We start from the raw sequence: 27,869 nt of genomic DNA, 5'->3' as shown, positions 1-27,869 counted from the left end.
TGCTTCTTTAATTTTTAGAGGCCTTTTTAAATATGAAAGAAGCGATCTAATTGGTTGCTTTGGGCAACTGCACAGGTTTTGATAAATCGCCCAGCAAAGTGAATGTGATTTATACTATCCCCTCCTATGTCCTGTTATAAATGTACCAGGTAAGTACATAGGGCACCTTAAAGGGGTACTCCACTGGGGGAAAAAAAAATGTATCAACTGGTCCCAGAAAGTTCAACAGATTTGTAAATTACTTCTATTTAAAAATTGTAATCTTTCCATTACTTATCAGCTGCTGTATCCTACAGAGGAAGTTCTTTTCTTTTTGAATTTCCTTTCTGTCTGACCACAGTGCTCTCTGCTGATACATCTGTCCATTTTAGGAACTGTCCCGAGTACAAGCAAATCCCCACAGAAAACTTATCCTCCTCTGAACAGTTCCTAAAATGGACAGAGGTGTCAGCAGAGAGCGCCGTGGTCAGACAGAAAGGAAATTCAAAAAGAAAAGAACCTCTTCTCTGTCCAGAGCAGGAGAGGTTTGCTATGGGGATTTGCTCCTAATCTGGACAGTTCCTAAAATGGACAGAGGTGTCAGCAGAGATCACTGTGGCAAGACAGAAAGGAAATTCTAAAAGAAAAGAACTTCCTGTGGAGCATACAGCAGCTGATAAGTACTGGAAGGATTAAGATTTTAAAATAGAAGTAATTTACAAATCTGTTTAACTTTCTGGCACCAGTTGATTTAAAATCATATTTTTTTTTTGTGTGGAGTACCCCTTTAAGTGCCACTGATCATTATAGCAGAAGGGTCCTTTTAACCGATCATATGTGTTATGTGGTATAAAAAACAAAAAAAGTGTTTCGCACATGTTGGGAAAATTCGGTCGCATGATATTAAATTCTGTCGCACAGGAAAAATAAAAGCAAATCAATAAAGCAAAGTAACTCTGCACCAGGACGTAACTTTACATTCATGATCGTTAATGGGTTAACAAACAAAAAGTAAAAAAAAATAAAAAAGAGAGAGAGAGAGAAATTCCAAAAAATAAAATAATGAAAAATGTAATCTAAAAAGCTACTAAGGGGACAAAGTAGTAGGATTTCCAAAAACCCCACACTTTTTAACAGATTCCCCCCACCTCACAGTCGGGTTTTCAAGTTCAGTAATTCACTATTTTTCTGGTGTTTTTTTCAAATACAACTGTTGGGTTTTCACGAAAATGTTGGGAACATGCCCCTAATTATGCAAACCACGCCCCTTTAGTCGGGTTAAAAAAAAATACTGAGTAACTGGAAAACCGTCGGGTTCTTACCAAAATGTCCCAGAGATCATGTGACACAAATTGTGCCGCATAACCCGATAAAAAGAGTCTGGATCATGTTAGCAAATCCAGGCTAATGTGATGGATGCGTGTCCATAGACCCTAGTAGAACACATTATTAGTTTGACCCCTCCCCCTCCCCCCAAGAAAAAAAACCCTGCCTTGTTGTATCCCTTTTCTGCAGCTGTTTTTTTTGTGCCTAAAACCTGCAATAGAAATAGATGAGTCACTAGATTCTAGTTACATTTTCATATGGGATATTAGGTTGTAGTCAAATAACTTCATTTATGTTGTTTTGGACGACGGTCTGGACCTCAGCTTTACATATGGTGGAACATTTTAAGATATACAACCGGCAAAATAATTTGAAATGGAAATATGAAAATATACGAGGTTGCATGGTTTCATATGGGATATTGAGGCGCAGTCAAATAACTTTGTTTTTGTTGGTCTGGACCTCTGCTTTGCCTATTTTATTACTTGAAACGTTCCACCGTATTTAAATTCATTCATTTGATATGGATGGGATATTAGGTCGTAGTCAAATATGTTTATCCTGTTTTATCATGGTCTGGACTAGAGATGAGCGAACTTACAGTAAATTCGATTTGTCACGAACTTCTCGGCTCGGCAGTTGATGACTTATCCTGCATAAAGTAGTTCAGCTTTCAGGTGCTCCGGTGGGCTGGAAAAGGTGGATACAGTCCTAGGAAAGAGTCTCCTAGGACTGTATCCACCTTTTCCAGCCAACGGGAGCACCTGAAAGCTGAACTAATTTATGCAGGAAAAGTCGACTGCCGAGCCGAGAAGTCCGTGACGAATGGAATTTACTGTAAGTTTGCTCATCTCTAGTCTGGACCTCATACTGTATTTACATATGATAGAAATATTAATGAAATGAATCAGACAAGTCCTATGATATGAATATATGCGAGGTTGTGTCTTGTCGCCCTCCCCCTTCTTTTGCTTGCTCACCTCCCTGTGGGCCCAGTTGCTGTCTCGCGTCAGCAGCTGATGACTACTCTACTGGGTGACACATCAAGCAGCACACAGAGGTGTAGGGAGCCGGGGACTTGTTAGCGGCCTTGTACGCTACATCCAAATCTGACCACAGATGTTACAAATAAGTCAGCAGATACTCTCAAACGGGGAGATACTCCCCTAAAATGTGCGCTGCAGGGGGTTCATGGAGCAGAAAACAGATAAGCAGTGTCAAATGTGTCTGGCATCTGCTTGTCTGACCCTCCATTGAAATATAAATCTGTGTCCTTTTCATTCATAGTACATATGATATTTGTAATTGTGTAAACATTTATCTTTTAAGAAGAGGAGCCTGCTAAGAAATGGTTAAGGGAATCATTACGTGTAAATGTAGTAACCCACGTCTGCTAGATGAGGCTGGCGTCACGGATCTCAATGTACCAAAGGTAACTATACAGATGGCAAACAACAAAACAGCTTACAAAACAGCTTAGACCAGTGTTTCCCAACCAGGGTGCCTCCAGCTGTTGCAAAACTACAACTCCCAGCATGCTCGAACAGCCTTCGGCTGTCCGGGCATGCTGGGAGTTGTAGTTTCGCAACAGCCGGAGACACTCTTGTTGGAAAACACTGGCTTAGGCACACAAGTCTGAGCTTACAAACTGTGCCGTAAACGGTCTACACGTATACAACTTGTACATAAAAGCAAATTGCTGCTTTTCCTGTTAATATAATTCACTTTATTCTCACACTCCTCTATAGTATATGGACAGGGAGCATTTCCACCCCTAAGGGAATGTTCACATGTGCATATGTTTTTTGCAGGTTTTCTGCAATGATAAAATCTGCAGAATAAAAGCTGCTGCAGAACACCTGCAGCAAAATACGCACGTGCGAACGTACCCTAAGCGTCTGTTCACACAGGCAGATTTTGTGCAGATTTTCTGCAGTGTATTTGCTGCGGAAAATCCCCAGTCAGCAGAAAATGCGCACTATTGGCAGATTTGCAGATCTTCTGTGGACCCATTGAAGTCAATGGAGTCTGTAGTGAACTTTTTCGAAGCAGAGATTCCCCTGCTGAAAATCGGCTGCGGACAGCCGGCGAAAAGCCCGCCTCTTTCAAACTTGAAGCGGGAAACATGCTGCCAGTTTGAAATAAAATACGCTCGTGTGAACAAGCCCTAAGGTGGAGATTTATCAAAACCTGTCCAGAGGCAAAGTTGCTGAGTTGCCCATAGCAACCAATCAGATCGCTTCTTGAAAGAAGCGATCTGATTGGTTGCTATGGGCAACTCAGCAACTTTTCCTCTGGACAGGTTTTAATAAATCTCCCCCTAAGGGTACGTTCACACGTACAGGATCCTGCGCAGATTTGATGCGCAGAATTTGGAACTGCCAATTAGAAGCTGTGCTCAGTCATTTAGTTTACATTGAAATCTGCAGGCGAAAATCCCGTGCATCGAATTCTGCGCATCAAATTTGCATTCGTGTGAACGTACCCTAAGGGTACGTTCACACGAGCGGAACCACAGCGTATTTTACTCTGCGGATCCACCGCTAAAGGACCGCTGCATGGTGGCTTTACATGTGCCTGCAATACACCGCTACGAGCAGACACACTGAAGCGATGTTCGAGTCGCTGCGCATGCACGGTGTACTCGCACACATCGCGGCCGCTCCCCCTGCTCCATGAGCTAGGCTGAGAGTTGCCGCGATGTGCGAGTATACTGCACATGCGCGCTGCGACTTGCACATCGCAGTATGTCTGTAGCGGCGTGTTGCTGCTCCAATCAGGCACATGTAAAGCCACCATGCAGCGGTCCTTCAGCGGCAGATCCGCAGCGTAAAATACGCTGTGGGTCCGCTCGTGTGAACTTACCCTTAGGGTATGTTCAGATGAGCAGATTTTTGCAGCGGATTTCACTGCGGATCCGCCGCTGAAGGACCCTCTGTATTCTGCCATACGCCGCTACGAGCAGACACCGTGCGATGTGCGAGTCGCTGCGCACATGTGCAGTATACTCGCACATCGCAGCAGCTCTTGGCCTAGCTCATTGAGCAGGGGGAGCGGCCGCGATGTGTGCGAGTACACCGCGCATGCGCGGCAACTCGCACATCGTTTCAGTGTTTCTGCACGTAGTGGCATATTTCCGCTACGAGCAGGTATATGTGAAGGCAGAATACAGAGGGTCCTTCAGCGCCGGATCCGCGGCGTAATGTACGCTGTGGATCCGCTCGTGTGAACGTACCCTAAGAGTGTATTCACGCACACCAGATCCGCAATTGTGGATCTGCAGTTGTAAAATCTGCAGTAGTGTTTTTTTTTTTACAAAGCAGTCAAATGGACATAAGAATTGCAACTGCGGATTTTAAAACTTCAAATCCGCAGCGGATCCTGTGTGTATGCACCCTGAGGGTACGTTCACACACATACAGGATCCTGTGCAGATTTGATGCGCAGGATTTGTTACTGCCGATTAGAAGCTGTGCTCAGTCATTTAGTTTACATTGAAATCTGCAGCACAGAATCCCGTGCATCAAATCTGCGTATGTGTGAGCGTACCCTGAAGAAGTGGCCCTGCCGTTTTCTAAGAACTATACAAAGGAATCTGCTGATCTTTTAACGACCATTGTATGTTGAGACCATAACTCTGTGGGGAACCTGGTAATTTGTTCTGAAGCCCCAAAAATGTCATCCAAAAATAGGAAAAAGTGAGGATTAAACAAAAATAAGTAGATAACAAATAGCGATAAAGCAAATCCTTACATATAAAAGTAAGAAAGATCTGCTGGGAGCTGTAAATCATTGTCTATGTCAGTGTTTCCCAACCAGGGTGCCTCCAGCTGTTGCAAACCTACAACTCCCAGCATGCCCGGACAGCCGTTGGCTGTCCGGGCATGCTGGGAGTTGTAGTTTTGCAACAGCTGGAGGCACCCTGGTTGGGAAACAATGGTTTATGTAGAGGACAGGAGCTTCTTCAGGGTCCTATACAGTACACACAGTGTCCCAAATGGAGCCGCCCTCACCTGGTGTCCAAAGGAGCAGCTAACCCTGGGACAGGTAAGGAGTAGTACAGAACTTGTAGTTCCTCCCTGTACTGTAGGGAGGCGCTACCAGACAGCCAGTCAGTGCATGCACTTCAGTAATACAGGTGATTTACCAGTAAAATGCCCATTCTGATTGGTCAGTTCCTCCAGTTGTGACAGGTCTCACAGATCTGGACTGTCCGTAGCATTGTGTGTTGAGTCTGGTTTCAAGTTACAATGGTCCAGAAAAGACCATTGTATGTTGAAACTATTGCATGTTGAGGCCATTGTAAGTTGAGGGATCACTGTATGATGAGAAGACATTTTGGCCTCTTCCTGCTGTAGATGTGAGTTTCTTTGCGTGTTGTGTGAATATACTGTATGCGCTGTACACTACTATGTGTGAGATTTGGAACACCGGGAGAAGGGGCCCTTGCTTGTCACTGGGAAGTTGTTTTGATGTCACCAAGCAACAGTGCCAAGGGAAATATGTATTTCACAGAACCCCTCTCACACAAACATGTGCTTAGCAAATCATCAGAAACAGTCGGGTCCTCTGCCGAGTTCCTGAGCCTAAGTCCACGCCAAGGTTTGTGGTGGACGGCGGCGTTTGCGTAAACGCGGATTAAATTACAGTCTTGTAACTTAAGTACAGTACAGCCGGGCCTGAGACTGGCTGCTGTTTGCTGTGGTCCCCTCTACACATGGTGCAGCTGCCTTTGAAGATCTTTGCATAGCTCAAGTGCACACAAGCTTGAAGCGAAGCCACTCCTGTGAGTCACATTTCTGAGGGTAGTTGCCATGGCGACTTTCATGTCTGCAGCATTTGCAATGAGTTCAAATCCAGAACCAAGGCCAGCAGCTGCAAATGGCCATAGTGTTTTGGAAGGCAGAATCCATAAATTTTTATTATGATTATTACCGCTTATGTACTATGATGTGATATATCTGTACATGAGACCAAAAATATATATATATATTTTTTTTTTACTTACCTGCTTACTATAGTGTCCCTTGTGATTTTACTCTATAAATATCAGTTATGCAAATTCTATTAAAGGGGTACTCCGGTGAAAACCTTTTTTCTTTTAAATCAACTGGTGGCAGAAAGTTAAACATATTTGTAAATTACTTCTATTCAAAAAATCTTAATCCTTCCAGTACTTATTAGCTGCTGAAGGCTACAGAGGAAATTCCTTTCTTTTTGGAACACTGATGACCTCACGAGCACAGTGCTCTCTGCTGACATCTCTGTCCATTTTAGCAGCCATGCATAGCAGATTTATGCTAAGGGCAGCATGGTGGCTCAGTGGTTAGCCACTAAGGACAACAATAAATAAAGCGTTATTATTATTATTATTATAATAACGTCAGCAGAGAGCACTGTGCTCGTGATGTCATCAGAGAGCATTCCAAAATGAAAATAATTTCCTCTGTAGTATTCAGTAGCTAATAAGTACAGGAAGGATTAAGATTTTTTAATAGAAGTAATTTACAAATATGTTTAACTTTCTGCCACCAGTTGATTTCAAAGAAAAAAGGTGTTCACCGGAGTACCCCTTTAACTTAGATACAATGTAAAATTCTTCTTGCATGCTGCTACCACTAGGGGGCTTTAGGAGCTACCATAGGGTTGCCACCTTTCTTGCAAAAAAAATATCGGCCATGCTAATTTGCATAATTCATTATGTATGCGTAATGTCACAGGATGCACATATGTGGGGGAAATTTTATCCCATAAACGTTTGTTTTATTTTTCCTTATAAGGGACTGCATGAGGGTTAATTTTTTGCGCCCCGATCTGTAGTTTTTAACAGCACCCTTTTTGTTTTGATTGCTTTTTTTAATTAAATTCGGGAGTTGCAGTTAGTTACTAACTACAACTCCCAGCGTGCCTGTGGATCATCAGCTGCCCCAAATGAAAACTACAACTCCCAGCATGTTGGACTATATAGTAGTATATAGTATAGGTTGGTGTTTCCCAACCAGGGGTGCCTCCAGCTGCTGCAAAACTACAACCCCCAGCATGCCCGGACAGCCAACGGCTGTCCGGGCATGCTGGGAGTTGTGGTTTTGCAACAGCTGGAGGCGCTCTGGTTGGGAAACACTGGTATAATATATGGTGTAACATTCTGGGAGTTGGAGGATTGGGTGGATAAATACCAACCACTGCATTGACTGTATTTCTAATATAAAAATACCAGCAGGGTGGCCAAAATACCGGCTGGGCTGGTAAAATACATACTGTGTTATTGTGGAGTTCAAGATATAAACCATGGCTGCCCAATCTTTTGCTACCGGGAGCATCACCAGCCAGAAAATATGCGTTCCTCTGCTGTAATTCCTCCTAGGGATCAGATGTGGGGAATCCTAGCAGTAGGAGTTCAATTTTTCTGTAGCGCCCCCTCAGGGGATATAAGCATTATACAGTGCCTGGTCAGATAAGCGGCTTGTTTGTGTAATGCAGGGTGGGATAAGTCTTCCAGACAGAGAGAGAGAGACTTTTTATAGGCCCCCCCAATTTGGCCACAAGTTGAAGATCCTGGACAGAGGACTTCCCTCTATTTTCTAAGAATCCTTAAAATAGGTTTATAAAATGAGACCTTAACTTTCCTGTGTTAAAAAAAATTACTTATAGTTCAAAACTCCTGGTTATTATTTATGATATGAAAGGGGTACTCTTAAAGGGGTACTCAGGGGAAATAAAACGTATCCCCTATCCACAGGAGGGATAGTTTCTGATTTCGGGGGGGTCTGACCGCTGGGCCCCCTGTGATCTGAATAGAGGCGGCTACTCACCAGTCCTCTGTAATGGAGTCGTTGAAAGTGCCAAGGATGGAAGAGTATCCAGTCCACGTATAGGAGCTTGTGGAGACCACATGGGTGGACACCCCATGATTGAAAATGATCCCCTATACTGTTGATAGGATCTAAGTTTAATTTTCCCGGAGCACCCCTTTAACTAGTTTTCCACGCACAATATTTTTTCTAGGTAACCAGTGTGTCCATAAACTTGTTGTTTTATGTTGGTGAAAGTTCTTAGTGACATATTGGTTCTTGGACAAAATAACTACTAAAGTCACCAATATTTTATCCATGTATCTGTATATTGACTTCACAAGGATAATAATGTATGTTTTTCTGTTTAAAGCCTACAGGGTACATGGAGAACAGCATGCCATACAGCGCCATTGAGGATGTCCAACTGCTGTCCTGGGAGAATGCTCCAAAATACTGTTTACAACTAACCTTTCCTGGGGGGACAGTCCTACTGCAGGTATGGTAAACCTTGGTTTGTAATTTGACATAAAGCTTCAGTCTCTGTAAAGTCAATGTCCACTTTTTAAGTAAATTTTTTTTTTTTTTTTTTTTTTTTTTAACGTTTAACATTCTGCCTTAATACATTTGTGGTTCCTCAACATACAGTATAACTTGGTTCCAGGATGACCTTTTTGTATGTTGAAACCATTGTATATTGAGACAATAACTTCATGGAAACTTTATTGAAATAAGACAAAGTCGAGAATGAAGAAAAATAAGCACATAAATAGTATAGACAAACCTTGTCCTTATGTTTATTAGTCAAAATTAGCCTTTTGCCCATCCATCAGCTGATCTGAGTCTATTACCCAGGGCAGTATTGGCCTGTTCTGCCAAAAATCAACTCATGTAATACTGTACGTCCTTAACAAGAAGTCCTGAAGGTCTGCAGTAGCCAAGCATGCTGGGACTTGTAGTTGCGAGAAGAACAGTGAGAAGCAGTGATGTAGGTCATTTTACAAAAAAAAAAAACCCTCAGCGCATTTATGCTTCTTTACATATATGTATTTGGAACACATCTGGCCAACATGCCAACATACCAACATTGCCTCCGACCTCTTTAACTTTTTTCTTTTCATTTTTCATTCCATTTTTATTTGGGCATGTGATGTGACAAAAAAAGCACCATTCATCGTGCACAAGGTGATATTAATTTTTATTAAGGGAGGAATTTATTTCAGTTTTTTTAAAAACTTTTTTTAGTGTTAGGGGACTTGTTTAAGCAGTCATACAGATCAATGCCGTACATGTACTGCCTTGATTCATTACATATGTGCTCCATTGGTAGTGCTTTAAGTAAGGCTACATTTACATGGCCATTGTCTTCTATCCCGCTTTTCTCCCGTCACTGCTTCCTAAACAGACCATACTACTAACGGATGGAAACTGATGCAAAAGGATACCATTCTGTGGCATCAATTGCATCAGTTTTTCATCCGTTAGTATGAAATGTCAGCCACCTACAGACTCCCGCAGCCGGGACTACTACTACTCCCATCATGGAACAGACTTGTCTCCATGATGGGAGTAGTAGTTCCCAGTTTGCGGGTGGCTGGGGAGGTTACATTAGTGCTTGTACTTCTACCCCCATCATGGAACAGAGCCTGTTCCATATTGGGGGTAGTAGTACAGGGGCTGAGGAATTGATCGCATCGGGTCTCACTTCAGAGACCCGATGCGATCAGAAGTTATTGCAATCAGAATTTATTAAGTAGGGGAGAGGGCAGCATGCTCTGCTCCCCTGCGACGTCTAGAGTGTACTTTAACTTTCATATTTAAATATCCCGCCGGGAGCCCTGAAATATATAGAAGTGCAGCGGGGGCAAGATATATAGATTTGCTGGGGGGGCGCTATATGCCTGACATCGCATCTACATATCTTGCCCCTGCTGCGCTTCTATATAGATATGGCCCCTGCAGCACTATTTGACCTTAAAAACCCGCTGGCAGCCCTGATTGACCACTCTGTGCCAGCCGTTCAGGGCTCCAGGCGGGGTATTTAGAAGTGAAAGTCAAAGTATACTGTAGAAATCGCAGGGGAGCGGAGCATGCCGCCTGCTCCCCCTGCTTAATAACTTCTGATCGCATCGGGTCTCAGAAGTGAGACCCGGTGCGATCAATTCCTCAGCCCCTGTACTACTACCCCAAACATGGAAAAGACTGTTCCATGATGGGGGTAGTAGTACAAGCACTAATGTAGTCTCCCCAGCTACTTGTAGACTCCCGCTGCCGGGGAACTACTACCTCCGTCATGGAAAGAAGTCTTTTTGACGGGCTGCGTCATTGCTCTGCTCCGTCTGTTCAGTGAGCAAAGCGATGACGCGGCCCGTCAATCAAGTGGAGAGGTGAGAGGAGCTCCCCTCCCAGGGGACTACTTACGGGGCTGGTGGCCAGCAGTTTGTAAGTTCATATCCTCACCAACCCTGAACGCAGCAATGTCCCCTGGGGATGGTGAGGATAAAGATTTTACCCTATATAACGCTTTGCCAAGCGTTATATAGGGTAAATTATGATGATTGGTTCCTTTTAAACTTTTCAGTACTGCTCTATAATGCTTTCTATACTTCTGCTTCTTAGGGTGTCATATAGAGACATAGAGGAACAGGATCCCCTCCTCCGTGTGTGTGCAGTGTAATGGAGACATTGTAGATACTAGCCTTTAACTAGCTCAGGGACAAATAAAAATTTGTGGAGACTGCAGAGGGAAAATCTGGCGAAAAATTGAAGTTATAATGGTCAGAAATAGTGCTACTTCTCTTCAAGCTTTATGTACATAAGATTTGAAAAGCCCCTTTAATATCTGTTATTATTGGAGTTGCTTTATAAATATGCTAGTGGTTTCCTGTTATCAAATCATTTCTCATACTTACATGTTTTACCACACTTAAACAAATTTTACATTGGCAAAGACACCACAGTTTCTTGCAGCATCGGTCACTCATTTGAAGGACTATAAAATAAATATTACACAGAAAACCTAATTTACTTACTGTTTTATTTTCTATGTTCTCAGGGGATATGCATTGTGTGCGTATCTCTTGATTCTAAGGAGTTAATCCGATTCTCAGTACAGAAGGTATTTTGCAGAGTTCATTTTCCATGAGTAAATGTTTTGCACATGCACGTGGTGCCTCTTTACCCTCCTCCCCTCCTCTTAATAATCAGCAGGTAACTAGATGGAAAAATAAACAGGGGAGAAGCCCTGGAAAGCACAATGAGCATACACAGTAGCTTGTTCAGCAGCTTGGCTATGGGTCATGACATATGCCGTCCTAGGCTTCAGGTGGACAGGCTTGGCTTGTACTTGTCTCTGGTTTTATCTGTTTTCCTTTTGTGCGATCAGCTGCTGTCTATGCTGACAGATGAAAAAAAGAAAACAAATATAAAAGCAAAATTACAAATGAAATAAGAAGTTAAAGTTTTTCTAAACATCCATGTATATTTATATTAAAGGGGAACTCTACTGAAAAACATCTTATCCCCTATCCAAAGGATAGGGGATAAGATGTCTGATCACGGGGGTCCCATCACTGGGGACCCCCGCGATCTGCGGGCCATCCGGCGGCGGCCAAAACATGGCAGCTTGGAGCTTCTGCGTTCGTGACGTCACGCCACACCACACCACGCCCCCTCCATTCATGTCTATGGGAGGGGGCGTGACGGCTACGTAGTAGCCGTCACGCCTTCACCCATAGACATGAATGGAGAAGGCGTGGCAGCTGTAGTCACTAGGCATCTTGTTCAGAGCAGAGATGACTGGGGTTCACACACCAGATAGGGGATAAGATGTTTTTCGGCAGAGTACCCCTTTACTTTCAATAGATTTTTATTAACATTTTAAACACAGTGAGGTAGGTATGCAACTCAATGACAGGCGCATCTGTCTAAAATGAGAAGATAATTTGCACGCATATCAATGGGAATATCAATTTCCATAAACAAAAAGGAGGAAAGGAGTAAAACAACTAATAACTATACAACCAGAGACCACACAGTGACATATAACAAGAAGGTAATCTCCTGGTATAGGCAGAACTATAGAAAACGTCCTAATGCAGGGAATAGGAATATTGGATTGGACTATTCTGTGTTACCCTGAGAAAGTCGGACTACAGTATGCATGGGCTCCTAAGGAGCAGGTGAGGAAGCCGTAGAGGGCCTTTGTGTATGTCAGTGGTATTATGACCGAACTTTAAACTAAACAAGATGGACCATCAGTGCAAGCGAGAAGTGTGACAGTTAGATGTCTTTGCAGAGAGGGGAGGAACGCCATACGTCCCAACGTGAGTGAAATTTAGCCATGAGGCCTGAACCCATAGCCAACACTTTTTCATATGAATAGGTGGTGTTCAATTTTTGGACTATTGCTTCCCTGGTCGGTATCACTGGAGTTTTCCAATGGCTGGTAAGAGTTAGTTTAGCAACAGTGCAGAGAATACAGAAAAGGTCTCTATGTGTCCGGAGTACCCCTTTAAGTCCAAGCTTACGTGGTCTGCTCTCCTATTGCAGACAAGACTAAAACTTGTTGAGATCTCCTAATTTCTTGTTTGATGTACTTCCCTCTGCGTAGGGACGGTTTTGTGATGTTTGTTTGAAAATAAGCTGACCCAACCCAGTAATGGCTGGTGGCCCCAGCAGCCAGAGCCCACTGGTGTTCTATTACTTATTTGCTCAATAGGTGATAAAGTGTCTCAGGGTAAGGCTGTATTCAGACATGGTGTTACCTAAATCCTGGTAAAATGCACATTTTAATGTAATTTCGTCCATTTACAGCAAAAACCCATGCAGTAATTAGTTGCGGTACCTCACCATGTGCACACAGCTAGAGATGAGTGAATTTACAGTAAATTCGATTCGTCACGAACTTCTCTGCTCGGCAGTTGATGGCTTATCCTGCATAAATGAGTTCAGCTTTCTGGTGCTCCCGTGGGCTGGAAAAGGTGGATACAGTCCTAGGAGACTCCTTCCTAGGACTGTATCCACCTTTTCCAGCCCACCGGAACACCTGAAAGCTGAACTAATTTATGCAGGATAAGCCATCAACTGCCGAGCCGAGAAGTTCGTGACTAATCGAATTTACTGTAAATTCGCTCATCTCTACACACATCCTCAGTCTATAAAAGAGCTAAGTGGACATTCCCAATTTACTGAGCTAATAACAAAAACCCTCACGATATCACTTATAAGAAATAATTGTATCATTTACACCTTCCCACCTATTGACATGCTATTACATCATGGTAAGTGGGTTGTTCTCCCAAATGACCGTATTGTCACGTACCAGTAGGCTGCACCCACTCCATCGTTTGCTGGTACTGACTGTATTATATAGCTAAGACCTGGATCTGAGATAACTTCTAGTGATCAGCTGTAATGCTTTAGAGAATCTAGGAGTGGAGAAAAACTATTATAAAAAAAGTGCACATTTTCTGTGTTACGGAACCACTCCTGGTTTTGACTAACAATACTGACCAAAATACTACATATGAACCCAGCCTTATGGTCCTATTCACATCATTGTTGTAGATTCTGGGTATAACATACGCCACAATGCTGTGCCAGATCCATCCAGGGCATGCTCCATCACGTGCCATGTTACAGGGTAATTATCCCCTGGAAGCAATCATTTCGAAGGAGAATAGTACTCCATGGCACTTAACCATTTAAAAGCAGTCATTCCTCTTTTGTGCAGTATGTTCATGCAGGCATACAGACATGACATGAATACGCAGCAGTCGCTCTATAGACGTTTTGTAATATAAAGACAATTTCTTAAGGTATAATTGTAACATAGGCATGGGTTTTAATGGACCCATATGCCAGACAGTGTTGACTCAGACTCAGTACAAAAACAAAAATAAATGTATATAAATTAAGTATCATTGTAATTTTACTGACTTACAGAATAAAGATAACATATCATTTTAACTGAAAAGTGCACTGCGTAGACATGAAAATGCCAAAAAGTAGCTTTTTTTGTATTTTAGTTTTGCCCCACAAATAATCTCTTTGGGGCCCGCCGTAGATTTTGTAATGAGTGATGTCATTCTGCGGGTCGGTACGATTACAGCAGTAACCATGTATTGTGTAGTTTTTTTTATAATTAAAAAAAAAAAAACATTTTTTGTGTCATCATATTTTGAATTCCATAACTTTTTTCATTTTTTGCCCAAAAGAATTGTGTGAGGGCTTGTTTTTTGCAGGACAAGCTGTAGTTTTTACTGGTACCATTTATGTATGTGTATTTTTTACCATGCAGGATATATAACTTGCTTTTAAAGTCCAACAATCACATTGCAAGGTTGCTGATAGGCGACATGGGGATCCTTCTCTCCTATTAACCCTGTAGATGCATCTTGCACTACTAAAGTTAATTGCTGAATATAGAGTGCATTCTGTGCTAAGTAGTCATGTGGGTGGTCTTGACAGCTCTTTATATATGCACACTTATACACAGATAGCTGTCAATCAGTAATTAGCACCGCCCACTAGACTAAGCCCAGGATGAGCAGAGATTTATATGATTTTGTGACAGATTATCTTGAATTTTTCCTACAGAACTATATCACTCTGCTAAGCTCCTCTTGCTTTATACTATGCTCTCTGTAGATTGGACTTCATTGTCAGTGTGACAGGTTCCCTTTAAGTGAAGGTTGGCCCTGCGAGTAACAAGATACTTAAAACACACAAATGGGTCACCAGTCCGTAACGTTTTTCCTGTATTATCTGTGTGTATTTTGTTACAGTAAGATTCCCCTCACTGATTATTTTTGGATGGAAGCCATTGTGCTTTGATGCAAGCAAAGTCGACATGAGGCAAGTATTTATAGGGGCCCCGCATTAACGCCTCACTGACAGACACTCCAGAAATCCTCTGAATTGTGGACTTTTCCACAGGAGCAACTGGGACGGAGCAGAAGCCGGCAACATTTCTGCCTCATTCAGCACAATTAACACCTAATGATCCACGCTCCTCTGAGCTAGTTAAAAATTGCAATAGTCTTTGGCCGCCCAGGTGATAAATCTTTGTGCGAGCATTAAAGCCTCCTAATTGCCGGCTATGTTGTTTAGTTTACACATAAAGGGCCATTTGTACACACGCCTCCCAGCGTTAATTTATCATGCGCTCCCTGTAATGGAAGTACTGGCCTTGTACACTATTAATGGCTAGGAGTTGAGGTGTGCTCAGCATGTAATAGAGAAGCGGTCTCCACGGCTATTGTCATGGTGTCATAGCTGAGATAATATGTCTTATATGACGCATACACCATCATTATGGCTTTCAATGTGATTGCTGAATAATTATAGTGGTTCCTTAAAGTGTACCTGTCATAAACAAAAACTTTATAATGTAGATAATAACATTTATATGAATATTTGTAATATACATTGGTTAAAAAAATTGTATATTTGTGGATAAAAAAAAATGCTGTCTCTGCAGCTATTGCATGTGTGTCTCTGTGAGGTGTCCAAATAAAGGAAGTAAGGGCAGGACAATCAGGACTCTGTGCAGGCTCCTGGCTTGTCAATCATCCTCATGTGTGAGCCCATAGCATGTCACAGAGCCTCGGTGCACAGAGCCCTGCTTGTCCTCACTACACAGAACCCTGCTTGTCCTCAGTGTACAGAGCCCTGCTTGTCCTCTGTGCACAGAGCCCTGCTTGTCCTCAGTGTACAGAGCCCTGTTTGTCCTCCCTGCACAGAACCCTGCTTGTCCTCAGTGTACAGATCCCTGCTTGTCCTCAGTGTACAGATCCCTGCTTGTCCTCAGTGTACAGATCCCTGCTTGTCCTCAGTGTACAGATCCCTGCTTGTCCTCAGTGTACAGATCCCTGCTTGTCCTCAGTGCACAGAGCCCTGCTTGTCCTCAGTGTACAGATCCCTGCTTGTTCTCAGTGCACAGAGCCCTTCTTGTCCTCGGTGCACAGAGCCCTGCTTGTCCTCGGTGCACAGAGCCCTGCTTGTCCTCCCTGCACAGAGCCCTGCTTGTCCTCCCTGCACAGAGCCCTGCTTCTCCTCAGTGTACAGAGCCCTTCTTGTCCTCGGTGCACAGAGCCCTGCTTGTCCTCGGTGCACAGAGCCCTGCTTGTCCTCAGTGCACAGAGCCCTGCTTGTCCTCCCTGCACAGATCGCTGCTTGTCCTCCCTGTACAGATCCCTGCTTGTCCTCAGTGCACAGAGCCCTGCTAGTCCTCAGTGCACAGAGCCCTGCTTGTCCTCAGTGCACAGAGCCCTGCTTGTCCTCAGTGCACAGAGCCCTGCTTGTCCTCAGTGCACAGAGCCCTGCTTGTCCTCAGTGCACAGAGCCCTGCTTGTCCTCAGTGCACAGAGCCCTGCTTGTCCTCAGTGCACAGAGCCCTGCTTGTCCTCAGTGCACAGAGCCCTGCTTGTCCTCAGTGCACAGAGCCCTGCTTGTCCTCAGTGCACAGAGCCCTGCTTGTCCTCCCTGCACAGATCGCTGCTTGTCCTCCCTGTACAGATCCCTGCTTGTCCTCAGTGCACAGAGCCCTGCTAGTCCTCAGTGCACAGAGCCCTGCTTGTCCTCAGTGCACAGAGCCCTGCTTGTCCTCAGTGCACAGAGCCCTGCTTGTCCTCAGTGCACAGAGCCCTGCTTGTCCTCAGTGCACAGAGCCCTGCTTGTCCTCAGTGCACAGAGCCCTGCTTGTCCTCAGTGCACAGAGCCCTGCTTGTCCTCAGTGCACAGAGCCCTGCTTGTCCTCAGTGCACAGAGCCCTGCTTGTCCTCAGTGCACAGAGCCCTGCTTGTCCTCAGTGCACAGAGCCCTGCTTGTCCTCAGTGCACAGAGCCCTGCTTGTCCTCAGTGCACAGAGCCCTGCTTGTCCTCCGTGCACAGAGCCCTGCTTGTCCTCCGTGCACAGAGCCCTGCTTGTCCTCCCTGTACAGATCCCTGCTTGTCCTCCCTGTACAGATCCCTGCTTGTCCTCAGTGCACAGAGCCCTTCTTGTCCTCAGTGCACAGAGCCCTTCTTGTCCTCAGTGTACAGAGCCCTGCTTGTAACCAATGTATATTACAAATATAATAAGAGGACAGTAGTTAATTCCCTGGCAGAGTCCCATAGGACTTAATGTATTTGCACCCTCCAAATAGGGGACATTTCCAATAGCGGTCGTGAACAAACCAAATAGGGGACAAAATACTCCCAATAGGGGACAACCAGGCTTATGTGCCGCACTACCTTGTACATAGGGCTGCCGTCAGGGGGTACAGCCAATACCCCAGTAAGTGACTTGGGTTCCCAGAGGGCCCTGGCCCTGCTGGACCCTCCGGTAGCAGCCCCAGCAAACCCCTTGTGCCAAGTCATCCCCCCCATGCAAAATCATCCTCCCCTGCAGTTTAGCACATTTACTATAGTCTACACTAAAAACTGGCTTTACATATAGATGAAATGGAGGTCAGCTCACCCCTGGTATAGGTTTAAGTGCAAGGATAAAGCAGCCCGAGTGTTTTCCCTATGTTCAGCCCATTGAAATGAATGGGGCCTGATGAAGTGTGGCACAGTATACACCTGTATCCCTTTCTTGGTGGGATGCTGACTGACTTCAGTGATGTACAGCAAAAAAGAAAAGAAAAAGTCTCCCCCTTTTTTTCAAATTTAAAGTTTTATTGTTTTGAATAAAGAAACAAACAATAACAGAGAAAATCACAGGCGTCAACAAGAACAATGGATCAATACAAGCATAGGTAATGTAACTACATTCAACATCCAAGCAAGTAGAAGCAGTATGCTGAATATAGTACCAATCGGGTAGAAAAGGGGCGGAAGCAACAGAAATGCTAATACTGCATAGGTAAAAAGGGTCAAAGCATCTGTCTACAGAAAAAAAGAAGGGTGAGGCCAACTCCTATACTTAAAAATCAGACAGCAGATACGGAAAGAGAGAACCCAAAAGAGGGATGTCAGACAAGGAACATGGGGACTACAGAAATTGACACCACTAGACAACAAAGGGCAAAGGCACGACAGGGAGAAAAGACGAAGAGCACTCAGGAGACTACTGGGTTCCCAGAGGCTGCTGTATACTACAGAGAAATTAGTGAAGATCTTTCCAGTCTGACCACAGTGCTCTCTGCTGACACCTCTGTCCGTGTCAGGAAATGTCCAGAGCAGGAGAGGTTTTCTAAGGGGATTTGTTTCTTATCTGGACAGTTCCTGAGACGGATAGAGGTGTCAGCAGAGAGCACTGTGGTCAGACTGGAAAAAACTTCACAAATGTCTCTGTAGTATACAGCAGCTGATAAGTACTGGAAGGATTACGATTTTTAAATAGGAGTCATTTACAAATCTGTTTAACTTGCTGGCACTAGTTGATTTGAAAACATTTGTTTTCCACTTATTTCCACCAGAGTTCCCCTTTAAGCTTTGAGTTCTTTACCATTTCTTTAGTTATTCCTATAGATCTTGTGAATATAATTCAGCCGTGCCATATATGGAGTAGTCTTAGATGTGCACTTTAAGGGATTGGCCTCTTCATGCCTCAGTACCTTGGTTTTTTGACAGGCACTTGAGGCAGAGCACATTGAAAGTTCAAAGACCAAACAAACTCACCCTTGGCAAGCTGGCAGGTTTACTTGTCATTTGGACACTGGGTCTATAATGTGGACCTGTGATCGGAGATGCTGTTCTCTCATCAATTGTTGTCCTGAAAAAAAAGGCAGTATTGTTCATTTTCAATAACAGACTTTGCTGCCCTGATTAAATGTGTACCCAGCATGGAACAAATATTGACATACACTGCAGGAAGCAGGTACTAAAGAACCATTGTTATTTGTACACCACGCCAAGTCTGCCTGGAGGCCACTAATGTGTCCAGAGCAGGAAGAGATGATATTTACCTGAGAGGAGATTCCAGGAAATAAATATGAACTGATCAAGATTATGGAGGTGGGTTGTGTTGACCATGATAAAGAAGGTATATTGCCTGTACCAAAGAATATCAACTTGTGGGCGTCTCCTAAAGAGACATGCCCTAGAAACAGCCCCACACCTGTCCATCGGTTGGGTCTGGTATTGCGTTCTCCTATTCACCTTACTGTCAGTATGAAAGTCTTGAGCTTAAAGGGGTACTCTGCCCCTAAACATCTTATCCCCTATACAAAGGATAGGGAATAAGATGTCTGATTGCAGGGGTCCTGCCGCTGATCTCCCAAAGGCTTATGATGTCACAGGCACGCCTCACTCATGACATTACGGCCACACCCCTCAATGCAAGCCTCCCATAGGCTTGCATTGAGGGTCGTGGCCATGACATCACGAGCAGGGCATGCCGTGAAGTCACAAGCCTCCGCCCAGCATCGCCAGTCATCCGGCAAGGAGCGAAGTTCACTCCGTGCATCGGATGTCTGGGGTGCTGCAGCCGAGATCATAGGGGTCCCCAGTGGTGGGACCCCCGCGATCAGACATCTTATCCCCTATCCTTTTGCATAGTGGAGAAGATGTCTAGGGGCAGAGTACCCCTTTAAAGGCTGACTTGTCAAGGACCGACTAGTTACCAGGAGCATTCTTCTAGGCAACCCTTTCTGAAGTACTTAGAACTAGCTTTTCTCAGATGATAACTTCCTTTTTGTTAGTGTCCCTGTGCATCTAAAATGAAAAAAATGAAGCAGCCTATAAAATAGCCTCCCCGGAGGCTGCAGAGTATCAGAGGAGCGAGCAGAAGTCCAGAGCCGGCTCCATACAGACTGCTGAGCACCGCCGTGCTTGTCAAATTCACCTGCCTGGCTCCCGGAACTACATGTCCTGGGCGTCGGGCAATAAGAATTCCACATCCCTGCTTTACTCGCCCCATTGAGAACACATCCTCACTTGGCCAAGCAAGCTGTGAATGAAGGGATTATGAGAGATGACACCTACCTTACGAGCATGGCTACTTTAGGAGCTGTAGGCACAAATGATAGGACATTTTTATTAAAGATTTAATAAAATTGCTTGATTTTTATTCTCAAATGCTTGGAAACAATGTTGTCCTATATTAGTCAGAATTTTCAACTATCAATGTTCAACTAACCCGGTAACTTGAATTGTATAAAGGGGTACTCCGCTGGAAAGAATTTTTTTTAAATCAACTGGTGCCAGAAAGTTAAACAGATTTGTAAATTACTTCTATTTAACAATCTTAATCCTTCCAGTACTTATCAGCTGCTCCACAGGAAGTTATTTTCTTTTTGAATTTCCTTTCTGTCTGACCACAGTGCTCTCTGCTGACGCCTCTTTCCATTTAACCCCTTAAGGACCAATGCAAATAAACCTGTACGCCCCTGAAAGACCAGGCCTGTTTTTTCAAATCGGTGATGTCTGTCTTTATTAGAGAATAACTCTGGTAACGTTTTGCCAATCACGATAATTCTGACATTGTTTTTTTGTCACAAGTTGTCCTTCATGTCCTTCAAAGTAAGCCAATATCGTTTGTAGTTTTTTTTTACAATGCAAAAAATCATGAAATTTTTACAAAAAATTAAGATTTTTTGCTATTTTAACACTAATAGGTTGCATATATTTATACATACTGACCAAATAGTTTATGAAACTTATACTTTCAGATGTCTACTTTATTTTGACATCATTTTTTAGTTTTTAATTAACATTTTAAATTCGTTAGAAGCCTAACAATTTAACTTGAAATTTTGAAAATTTTGAAAATTTGAAAAGTACATCTTTTTTTGTGTGCTATGCAAGGTTTGCAGAAATTAAAAGGTAGTAGAACATAGGAACACCCCCCAAATGACCCCATTTTAAAAACTAGACCCCTCAAGGTATTCGCTAGGGGGTACAGTGAGTATTTTAACACCATAGTTTTTTGGCAGGAATTATTACAAAGTCAGTGTTAAAAATTCGAAATTTGCAATTTTTCACAAATGCATCATTTGGGGGGCATATTTTTTGTACATCACTTCTGATATTGAAAGAAATGCACCCTATATTTTATTTAGCTTCTTGTCCCATGTTCGGAAATACCCCCGCTTTGGCCATATATGGTTCCTTGGCTGCGTGGTAGGACTCAGAAGGAGAGGAGCGCCATTTGGCTTTCAGGGCAGAACAGTACCCCCACCCCCACAAGTGACCCCATTTATATACCGCATTCCTACAAGTTATTGGCTGCACCAGGGACCACTCTGATTAGTCCTTGGTCGGCTGGCAGTATAACGCGTCTGTATGTGACAGTTAAGGCTCCTGATGGATATATCCGCCATGTTGTGGGAATAAGCACCCGCTCATGGCGAATATATCCATCACTGCTGCGGCTGGGTAGCTCAGTGTGTCCGCGCATGACTGCTGGCGGGAAATCCGCCGCTATGAGTGGACACACAAAGCTACCCAGCCGCAGCAGGGAGCTCATTACCGTGACTGCTGCATAATGTGTAGGATCACATGGAGGACATCCGCAGCATATTACATGCTGGGGATGTCCGCCAATGCGATCCTACACATTATGCATTTTTTAAAATTAGGTTCATTTAATAAATGTATTTTTAATATATATATATATATATATATATATATATATATATATATATATAAATATTTTTTTTTTTTTTTAATTTTTTACACTTTTATTACATTTTTTATTTATTTTTACACTTTTATTTTATTTATTTATTTTTTTTTTACACTTTTTAATGCTTTGGAATACTTAGTATTCCAAAGCATTGCAGTTATATGCTGCCTGCCAGTTTTCACTAGCAGGCAGCATATTAGGACGTGCCTCTGGCAGACCTGGGGGTCTTTGTAGGACCCCCGGCTGCCCAGGTATGCAGCAGCACCCCGCGATCGCGATGCGGGGTGCTGCAGGAGTGACAGAGGGAGCTCCCTCCCTCTGTCATAACACTTACAGCCCGCGGTCACTTCCGACCACGGCTGTAAGGGTTAAAACTGCCGGGACCGAAGTTTACTTCGGTCCTGGCAGTGCAGCAGGGTCCCGGCTGTGTGATACAGCCGAGTCCCTGTTGCGATCTCGTGGGTGCACTGGGCAGCACCCACGAGAAGAATGGACGAGTATAGACGTCCAGGTGCGGGAACGCCCGCCAACCTGGACGTCTATACTCGTCCGTGGTCGTTATCGGGTTAAGGAACTGTCCAGATTAGGAGCAAATCCCCATAGCAAACCTCTCCTGCTCCGGACAGTTCCTGACATGGACAGAGGTGTCAGCAGGGAGCACTGTGTTCGGACAGAAAGGCAATTCAAAAAGAAAAGAACTTCCTGTGGAGCATACAACAGCTGATAAGTACTGAGAGGATTAAGATTTTTCAACTTTGTGGCACCAGTTGATTAAAAAAAAAAAAAAAAAGTTTTCCAGTAGAGTACCCCTTTAAACGTCTTAAAGGGGTTCTCTGGTGGAAATTTTTTTTTTTTTTATTTAAATTTTTAACTTTTTTCTTTTAAATCAACTGGTGCCAGAAAGTTACACAGATTTGTAATTTACTTCTATAAAAAAAATCGTAATCCTTCCAGTACTTATTAGCCGCTGAATACTACAGAGGAAATTATTTTCTTTTTGGAACACAATGCTTTCTGCTGACATCACAAGCACAGTGCTCTCTGCTGACATCTCTGTCCATTTTAGGAACTGTCCAGAGCAGCATATGTTTGCTATGGGGATTTTCTCCTACTATGGACCGTTCTTAAATGGGTATTCCGGGATTTTTTTTTATTTGACTATGCTACTGGGGCTGTAAAGTTAGTGTAGTTCATAATATAGTGTCTGTACCTGTATGTGACGGTTTTCTCACAATTCTTCTGTGATTTTCACCCCAATATTTATTTTTAACAGCATACAAAATGACTGTTGTCTCAGATTTTCCCAGCTTGCAATGCGGCTGTGACCTGACTCACTAGTCAGCTGATGACAGGGAGCCTGTCTGCTTCAATGGGTGGAGGCAGTGGCATAGCGTGGGTTGTCGGCACCCGGGGCAAGGCAAGTGATTTTCACCCCCTAACCCGTGGATTTTAGCACTCGAGTCTCTTCCACTAGATTAGTTAAAGAAACCCTTACCTCCTAAGCACATGTATTGTTTGTTATGAAAATACTGATGTAATTAAAGTAAAATGCATCTAAATACAAGTTTATTTTCAAACACTTTATTGAGTGCGAACATGCATTACACATTCTCCACATTTTCAGCAGGTCTATGAATACAAATCTACAAATGTAGTAACCTAGAATGGGCCATGCTATTATATGTCGTCTCACAACCATCGGAAACGACAAAAAATATCAAGAACAAAAACTAAACATCAAAATGGAACCATACCCTGGAGATGATCCAAGGCACATGACTTTGGGTATTATAAGTAAGCGGCAAATGTCAGGGGGACATTATATGGGCACATGACAGGGGGCCCCTGTCATGTGCCCCTCACATATAATGCCCCCCTGTCTTGTGCCCCCACATATAATGCCCCCCTGACATGTGACCCTGACTTATAATGTCCCCTGTCCTGTGCCCCTCACATATAATGCCCCATGTCCTGTGTCAGGGGGACATTATATGGGCACATGACAGGGGGCCCCTGTCATGTGCCCCTCACATATAATTCCCCCCTGTCATGTGCCCCCACATATAATGCCCCCCTGATATGTGCCCCTCACATATAATGCCCCCTGAGGGGGCAGGACAGGGGGCATTATATGTGAGGGGCACAGGACATGGGGTATTATATATGAGGAGCACATGACAGGGAGGTCCTGTCATGTGCCCCCACATATAATGCCCCCCTGACATGTTCCCCTTAGTCATCATTTGCCCCTCTCACTTAGAATTTGCTCCCCCCTCCCCTTTCTCACGCCTGTCACCTTTCTCCCACGCTGCGGCTGCTCCATTCCTGCAGTCAGTGAGAGCCGCGGGGACGTGATCTCCGGGCGCCGGCGCAATGATGTGATGTAATTGCGCCGGCCTGCCGTGATTGGCTCTCACTGACTGCAGGAATGGAGCAGCCGTGGCGTGTGATAGCAAGGTGACGGGCGTGAGAAAGGGGTGGTGGAGCGAGACAGCCGCCAGCTCCCGCTCCACCATGCGATAGTTCATGAAAAGGGGCAACAATCTCGGGGGGGGGGGGGGGGGGCAATTGCCCCGTTGCCCCGTTGCCCCCCCCCCCCCCCCTGGATCCGCCACTGCCTCCACAGTGGGCGGCGACCCGGCGGCTCGGATTGGATTCGCACAGCCAGCACTGCAGAGAGAGTGAGTGAGCCAGGCAGGGGCAGAGAGCTGCGAGCACACCCCCCAGATGTTGCGCCCGGTGCGGCCGGCCCCCCTGCACCCCCCACGCTACGCCTCTGGGTGGAGGGATCGCTTGGTGGGAGAGAGATCAACTGCAACTAACGCAACATCTGCAGGCACCCTAATTGAAAACCACAGGTCTTTGAATGGATACAGCCCATTTATGTTTCAATGGGTGGGTTGGCTGATGTGTGGGAGGGAGGAAAATGGAATTATGGGATTTGTAGTCAAGAAAAGAAAAGTCAAACAGGAAATACTAGTTCACAAAAATCTAGCCACAGTGTTATGGTAATCTCACAACATGGCCATTTAGCCCCAGGACACGTACGAAAATCACCTTATGGTGGATAACCCCTTTAAAATGGACAGAGATGTCAGCAGAGAGCACTGTGCTCGTGAAGTCAGCAGAGAGCTTTGTATTTCAAAAAGAAAAGAATTTCCTCTGCAGTATTCAGCAGCTAATAAGTACTGGAAGGATTGAGATGTTTTTATAGAAGTAATTTACAAATCTGTTTAACTTTCTGCCATCAGTTGATTTAAAAAAAAAAAAAAAAAGTTAGCCACCGGAGTACCCCTTTAACACTATGGTGGCTGAGAAGTGACTGTATGTTAGACCATGGAATCCAGCTCTTCTGAGGTTATACTTACTACCTTGTTCTTCTGTTACAGGCTGCAAACAGCTATCTGAGAGACCAGTGGTTCCATTCTTTGCAGTGGAAGGTGAGTGAAGCAGTATTGTCATTGTCAGTACTGTCATAATAATTGCTTATAGAGGAAAGCGTTAAAGGGAAAACGGTCGTTCTGTTCACCCACACTAAACCAATACATGGGTTATAGTGTAGGTGAACAGGAGACCGATGCGGGGTCTTTGGCTAGAATCCAGTCGTAGAAAAACTCCCGGCACCGGCTTCTTTTCAAATGCTTTATTGTGCATATAACTTATAAACGCAAGACGCGTTTCGGCTGCTAAGCAGCCGAAACGCGTCTTGCGTTTATAAGTTATATGCACAATAAAGCATTTGAAAAGAAGCCGATGCCGGGAGTTTTTCTACGACTGGATTTGCTATTATCCATGTGCACGGCGAATATCCAGTGCCGCCCTCCTACCTTTGTTTGCTTTGGCTAGAATACATACCTGCAACCCGGAGCCTGGGACACCCCTCTGAAGGTCCTCTTTTTTTTGTTTGGTGACTTGCGCACAGGAGGTGGGCCCGCTGGGTGAATTTGAATATTCAAGGGTGCTGATCCTTTGGATAGGGGATAGGATATCTAGGGATGGAGTACCCCTTTCATTTCTTCTTAAAACATCACCACACCTGTCCTTAGGTTGTGTGTAGTATTACAGCTTGGGTCTATTTACTTCAATGGAACTGAGCAGGAATACCACACACAACCTAAGAACAGGTGTTCCCAGACCTCTGTTCACGCCTCTGACTGTTCCTGACTGCGGACAAAAGTAAGTTTTGAGCATATAAAGCCACCAATTAAGCAGCCAAAGGTATGACTGCATTACACAGCAACACAGCTTGTATATACTGGGGGGAGAGTTATCAAAACCTGTCCAGAGGAAAAGTTGCCATAGCAACCAATCAGATCGCTTCTTTAATTTCTAACAAGGCCTCTGCAAAAGGAAAGAAGCGATCTGATTGGTTGCTATGGGCAACTCAGCAACTTTTCCTCTGGACAGGTTTTGATAAATCTCCTCCACTGTGTTTACCTATAGAGGGTATGTGTTAGTGACAATTGCACTTTAAACACTATAACAAACCACTATTTTAAGTCACATATTTTAATAAAATATTTGAATAAGAATGGAATAAAAACAAAAAACACAATTAAAAGATGGTGTGACGCAACTTCAGAATCTATCATTAAAATTTCTCTTGTGCTTCCAAACCTTACTGCTCTTTTTGGCTTAGAAACCCGTATTTAATGTATAATGACAAGGTATGAAGGAAACTGTAGTAAAATGAAGACCCTGCAATCTGTGTGTGGCGTGACGGGCCTGTCATCTGGAAGGCATTTTAATGTCTCTGTGGACAAATCAAACTAGTTTGTGATGAATAGAGTTAGAGGGATAGCCTACTTGTGAACACCATTCTTACAGTGTTCCCTAAATCAAACATACATACAGTTTTAAGTAACTTTTTTTTATCCATTTATATACAAAGCAAAATTTATAACTGTGTTCTATTTTTATGCATTCTCTCAGTGTCAGATCGCAGGGAGTCCGACTGCTGGGAGCCCCGGCTTTCTGCATGAATGATGCTGTGTGTGTGGCTGACACGGCCCCTCCGTGCATCTCTATGGAAGAGCCGGAGATACACAAATGCAGAATCTCTGGCTCTTACATAGAGATGCATGAAGGAGGCGTGTCGGCTTCCACTTTATGCTGTGGTCAACACCGCGTCATTCATACAAAGAGCCAGGATGCTGGGCAGGAGATTGTGGGGAGTCCCAGTGGTCGAACCCCCCACAATCTGACACTTATCCCTACTCTATCACCGCCATTCTCCTGCAGCCGATGCCATTCTGCAACATTTTGTGTTTGGGGTCAGCCAATCAGCAGTGGAGGTGGGACACCACTGTAGCCTCTAATTGTTTGAGCAGGCAGTGCATGCGTCACCCCCATGCATAGCATGGGCCCTGGTAGTATAACGGCAGTGGAAGGGGCAAGGAAGATTGATATGCACTTCTTTTTATTTTCCCCCCTAGGCTCAACAACTTTGGATACCACATTTAATGCTTGACCTGTGAGTCAGCCACTTCACTTATGGAGAGTGTAGGAATGAATCTTTTTGCACACTATGTAGCTTGCATATATAAAAACCTATATCTGAATTATATGTGGCATCCAATCAGATTGTAGTTGTAGGTTGATAGCTGTCCCCTTATTGGTTATCTGCATAAAATTCACTCACCAACAAGAATTAACACCTATGACGGTGTGAAGGGTTGATGAGGGAGTCAAGTATCCCCATAATAGTGCAATCTCTGTCCTGGCAGTCTAGTACTGTTCTGCTGAATCCTTAGCACATGAGAGGCTACATGCACATTTCGTTAAGAAGGACTTATGTGACTCTTGTGTATATTACTAGGAATTGACTGTTATCCTTATATTTTACTAAAGCAAACACCTGCAGGTGGCTTTAGGTTCCAGGCTGCACACAAACAGGAAGCTGTGTACCATTTCAGTCAGGTAGTCGCTAAAACAAGGCGTCAGTTAGTAAGTTAATTATATAAATTTCTTTTCCAATGGGTGTTATCAACAGTCTGATGAACCTTAGCACCTCCACTCTGTAATTATCAGCAATTTCTGGATTCCGAGAAGCCAGAATCAGACGTCACTGTATCCTAAACACAGTCTAAAATTGTCACATCACTCTTCCTCTTCTGGATTAAACATTAACTCTTTCACTGTCCAAAAAAAGCTACATATGCCCATCCTCACTTTACCTGTTTCAAGGTTTAAAGCTTAATTTGGTATATGAATACTTA

The 27,869-nt window shown here is 43.9% G+C and overlaps 1 protein-coding gene and 1 long non-coding RNA gene across 8 annotated transcripts in view; one reads left to right on the top strand and one right to left on the bottom strand.

Annotated features, from left to right (window-relative positions):
• The window catches only part of CMIP (c-Maf inducing protein), a 182,212-nt gene that overhangs the window by 74,943 nt on the left and 79,400 nt on the right, over positions 1-27,869 (top strand). For all 6 annotated transcript variants that reach the window (XM_056526155.1, XM_056526154.1, XM_056526158.1 and 3 more), the window contains exons 2-3: positions 8,470-8,595; positions 25,041-25,091. In XM_056526155.1, coding sequence (XP_056382130.1) covers positions 8,470-8,595; positions 25,041-25,091 — 177 coding nt within the window. The remainder of the gene's footprint in view (positions 1-8,469; positions 8,596-25,040; positions 25,092-27,869) is intronic.
• Positions 11,136-25,928, bottom strand: LOC130276587 (uncharacterized). Of its 2 annotated transcripts, none has more exons than XR_008845180.1 (4): positions 25,507-25,928; positions 18,705-18,798; positions 13,420-13,525; positions 11,136-11,493 (listed from the first exon to the last, which is right to left on the bottom strand). It is a non-coding gene; the product is annotated as an uncharacterized LOC130276587 (long non-coding RNA). The 2 variants fall into 2 exon arrangements; XR_008845179.1 differs by lacking the exon at positions 25,507-25,928 and adding an exon at positions 18,992-19,241.

This window comes from Hyla sarda, chromosome 6 (genome assembly GCF_029499605.1).
Source record: "Hyla sarda isolate aHylSar1 chromosome 6, aHylSar1.hap1, whole genome shotgun sequence".
In the NCBI taxonomy this organism is placed as follows: Eukaryota; Metazoa; Chordata; class Amphibia; order Anura; family Hylidae; genus Hyla; species Hyla sarda.
Note: the sequence above shows the minus strand (reverse complement) of the source record. Positions and strands in the feature narration are given on the sequence as shown.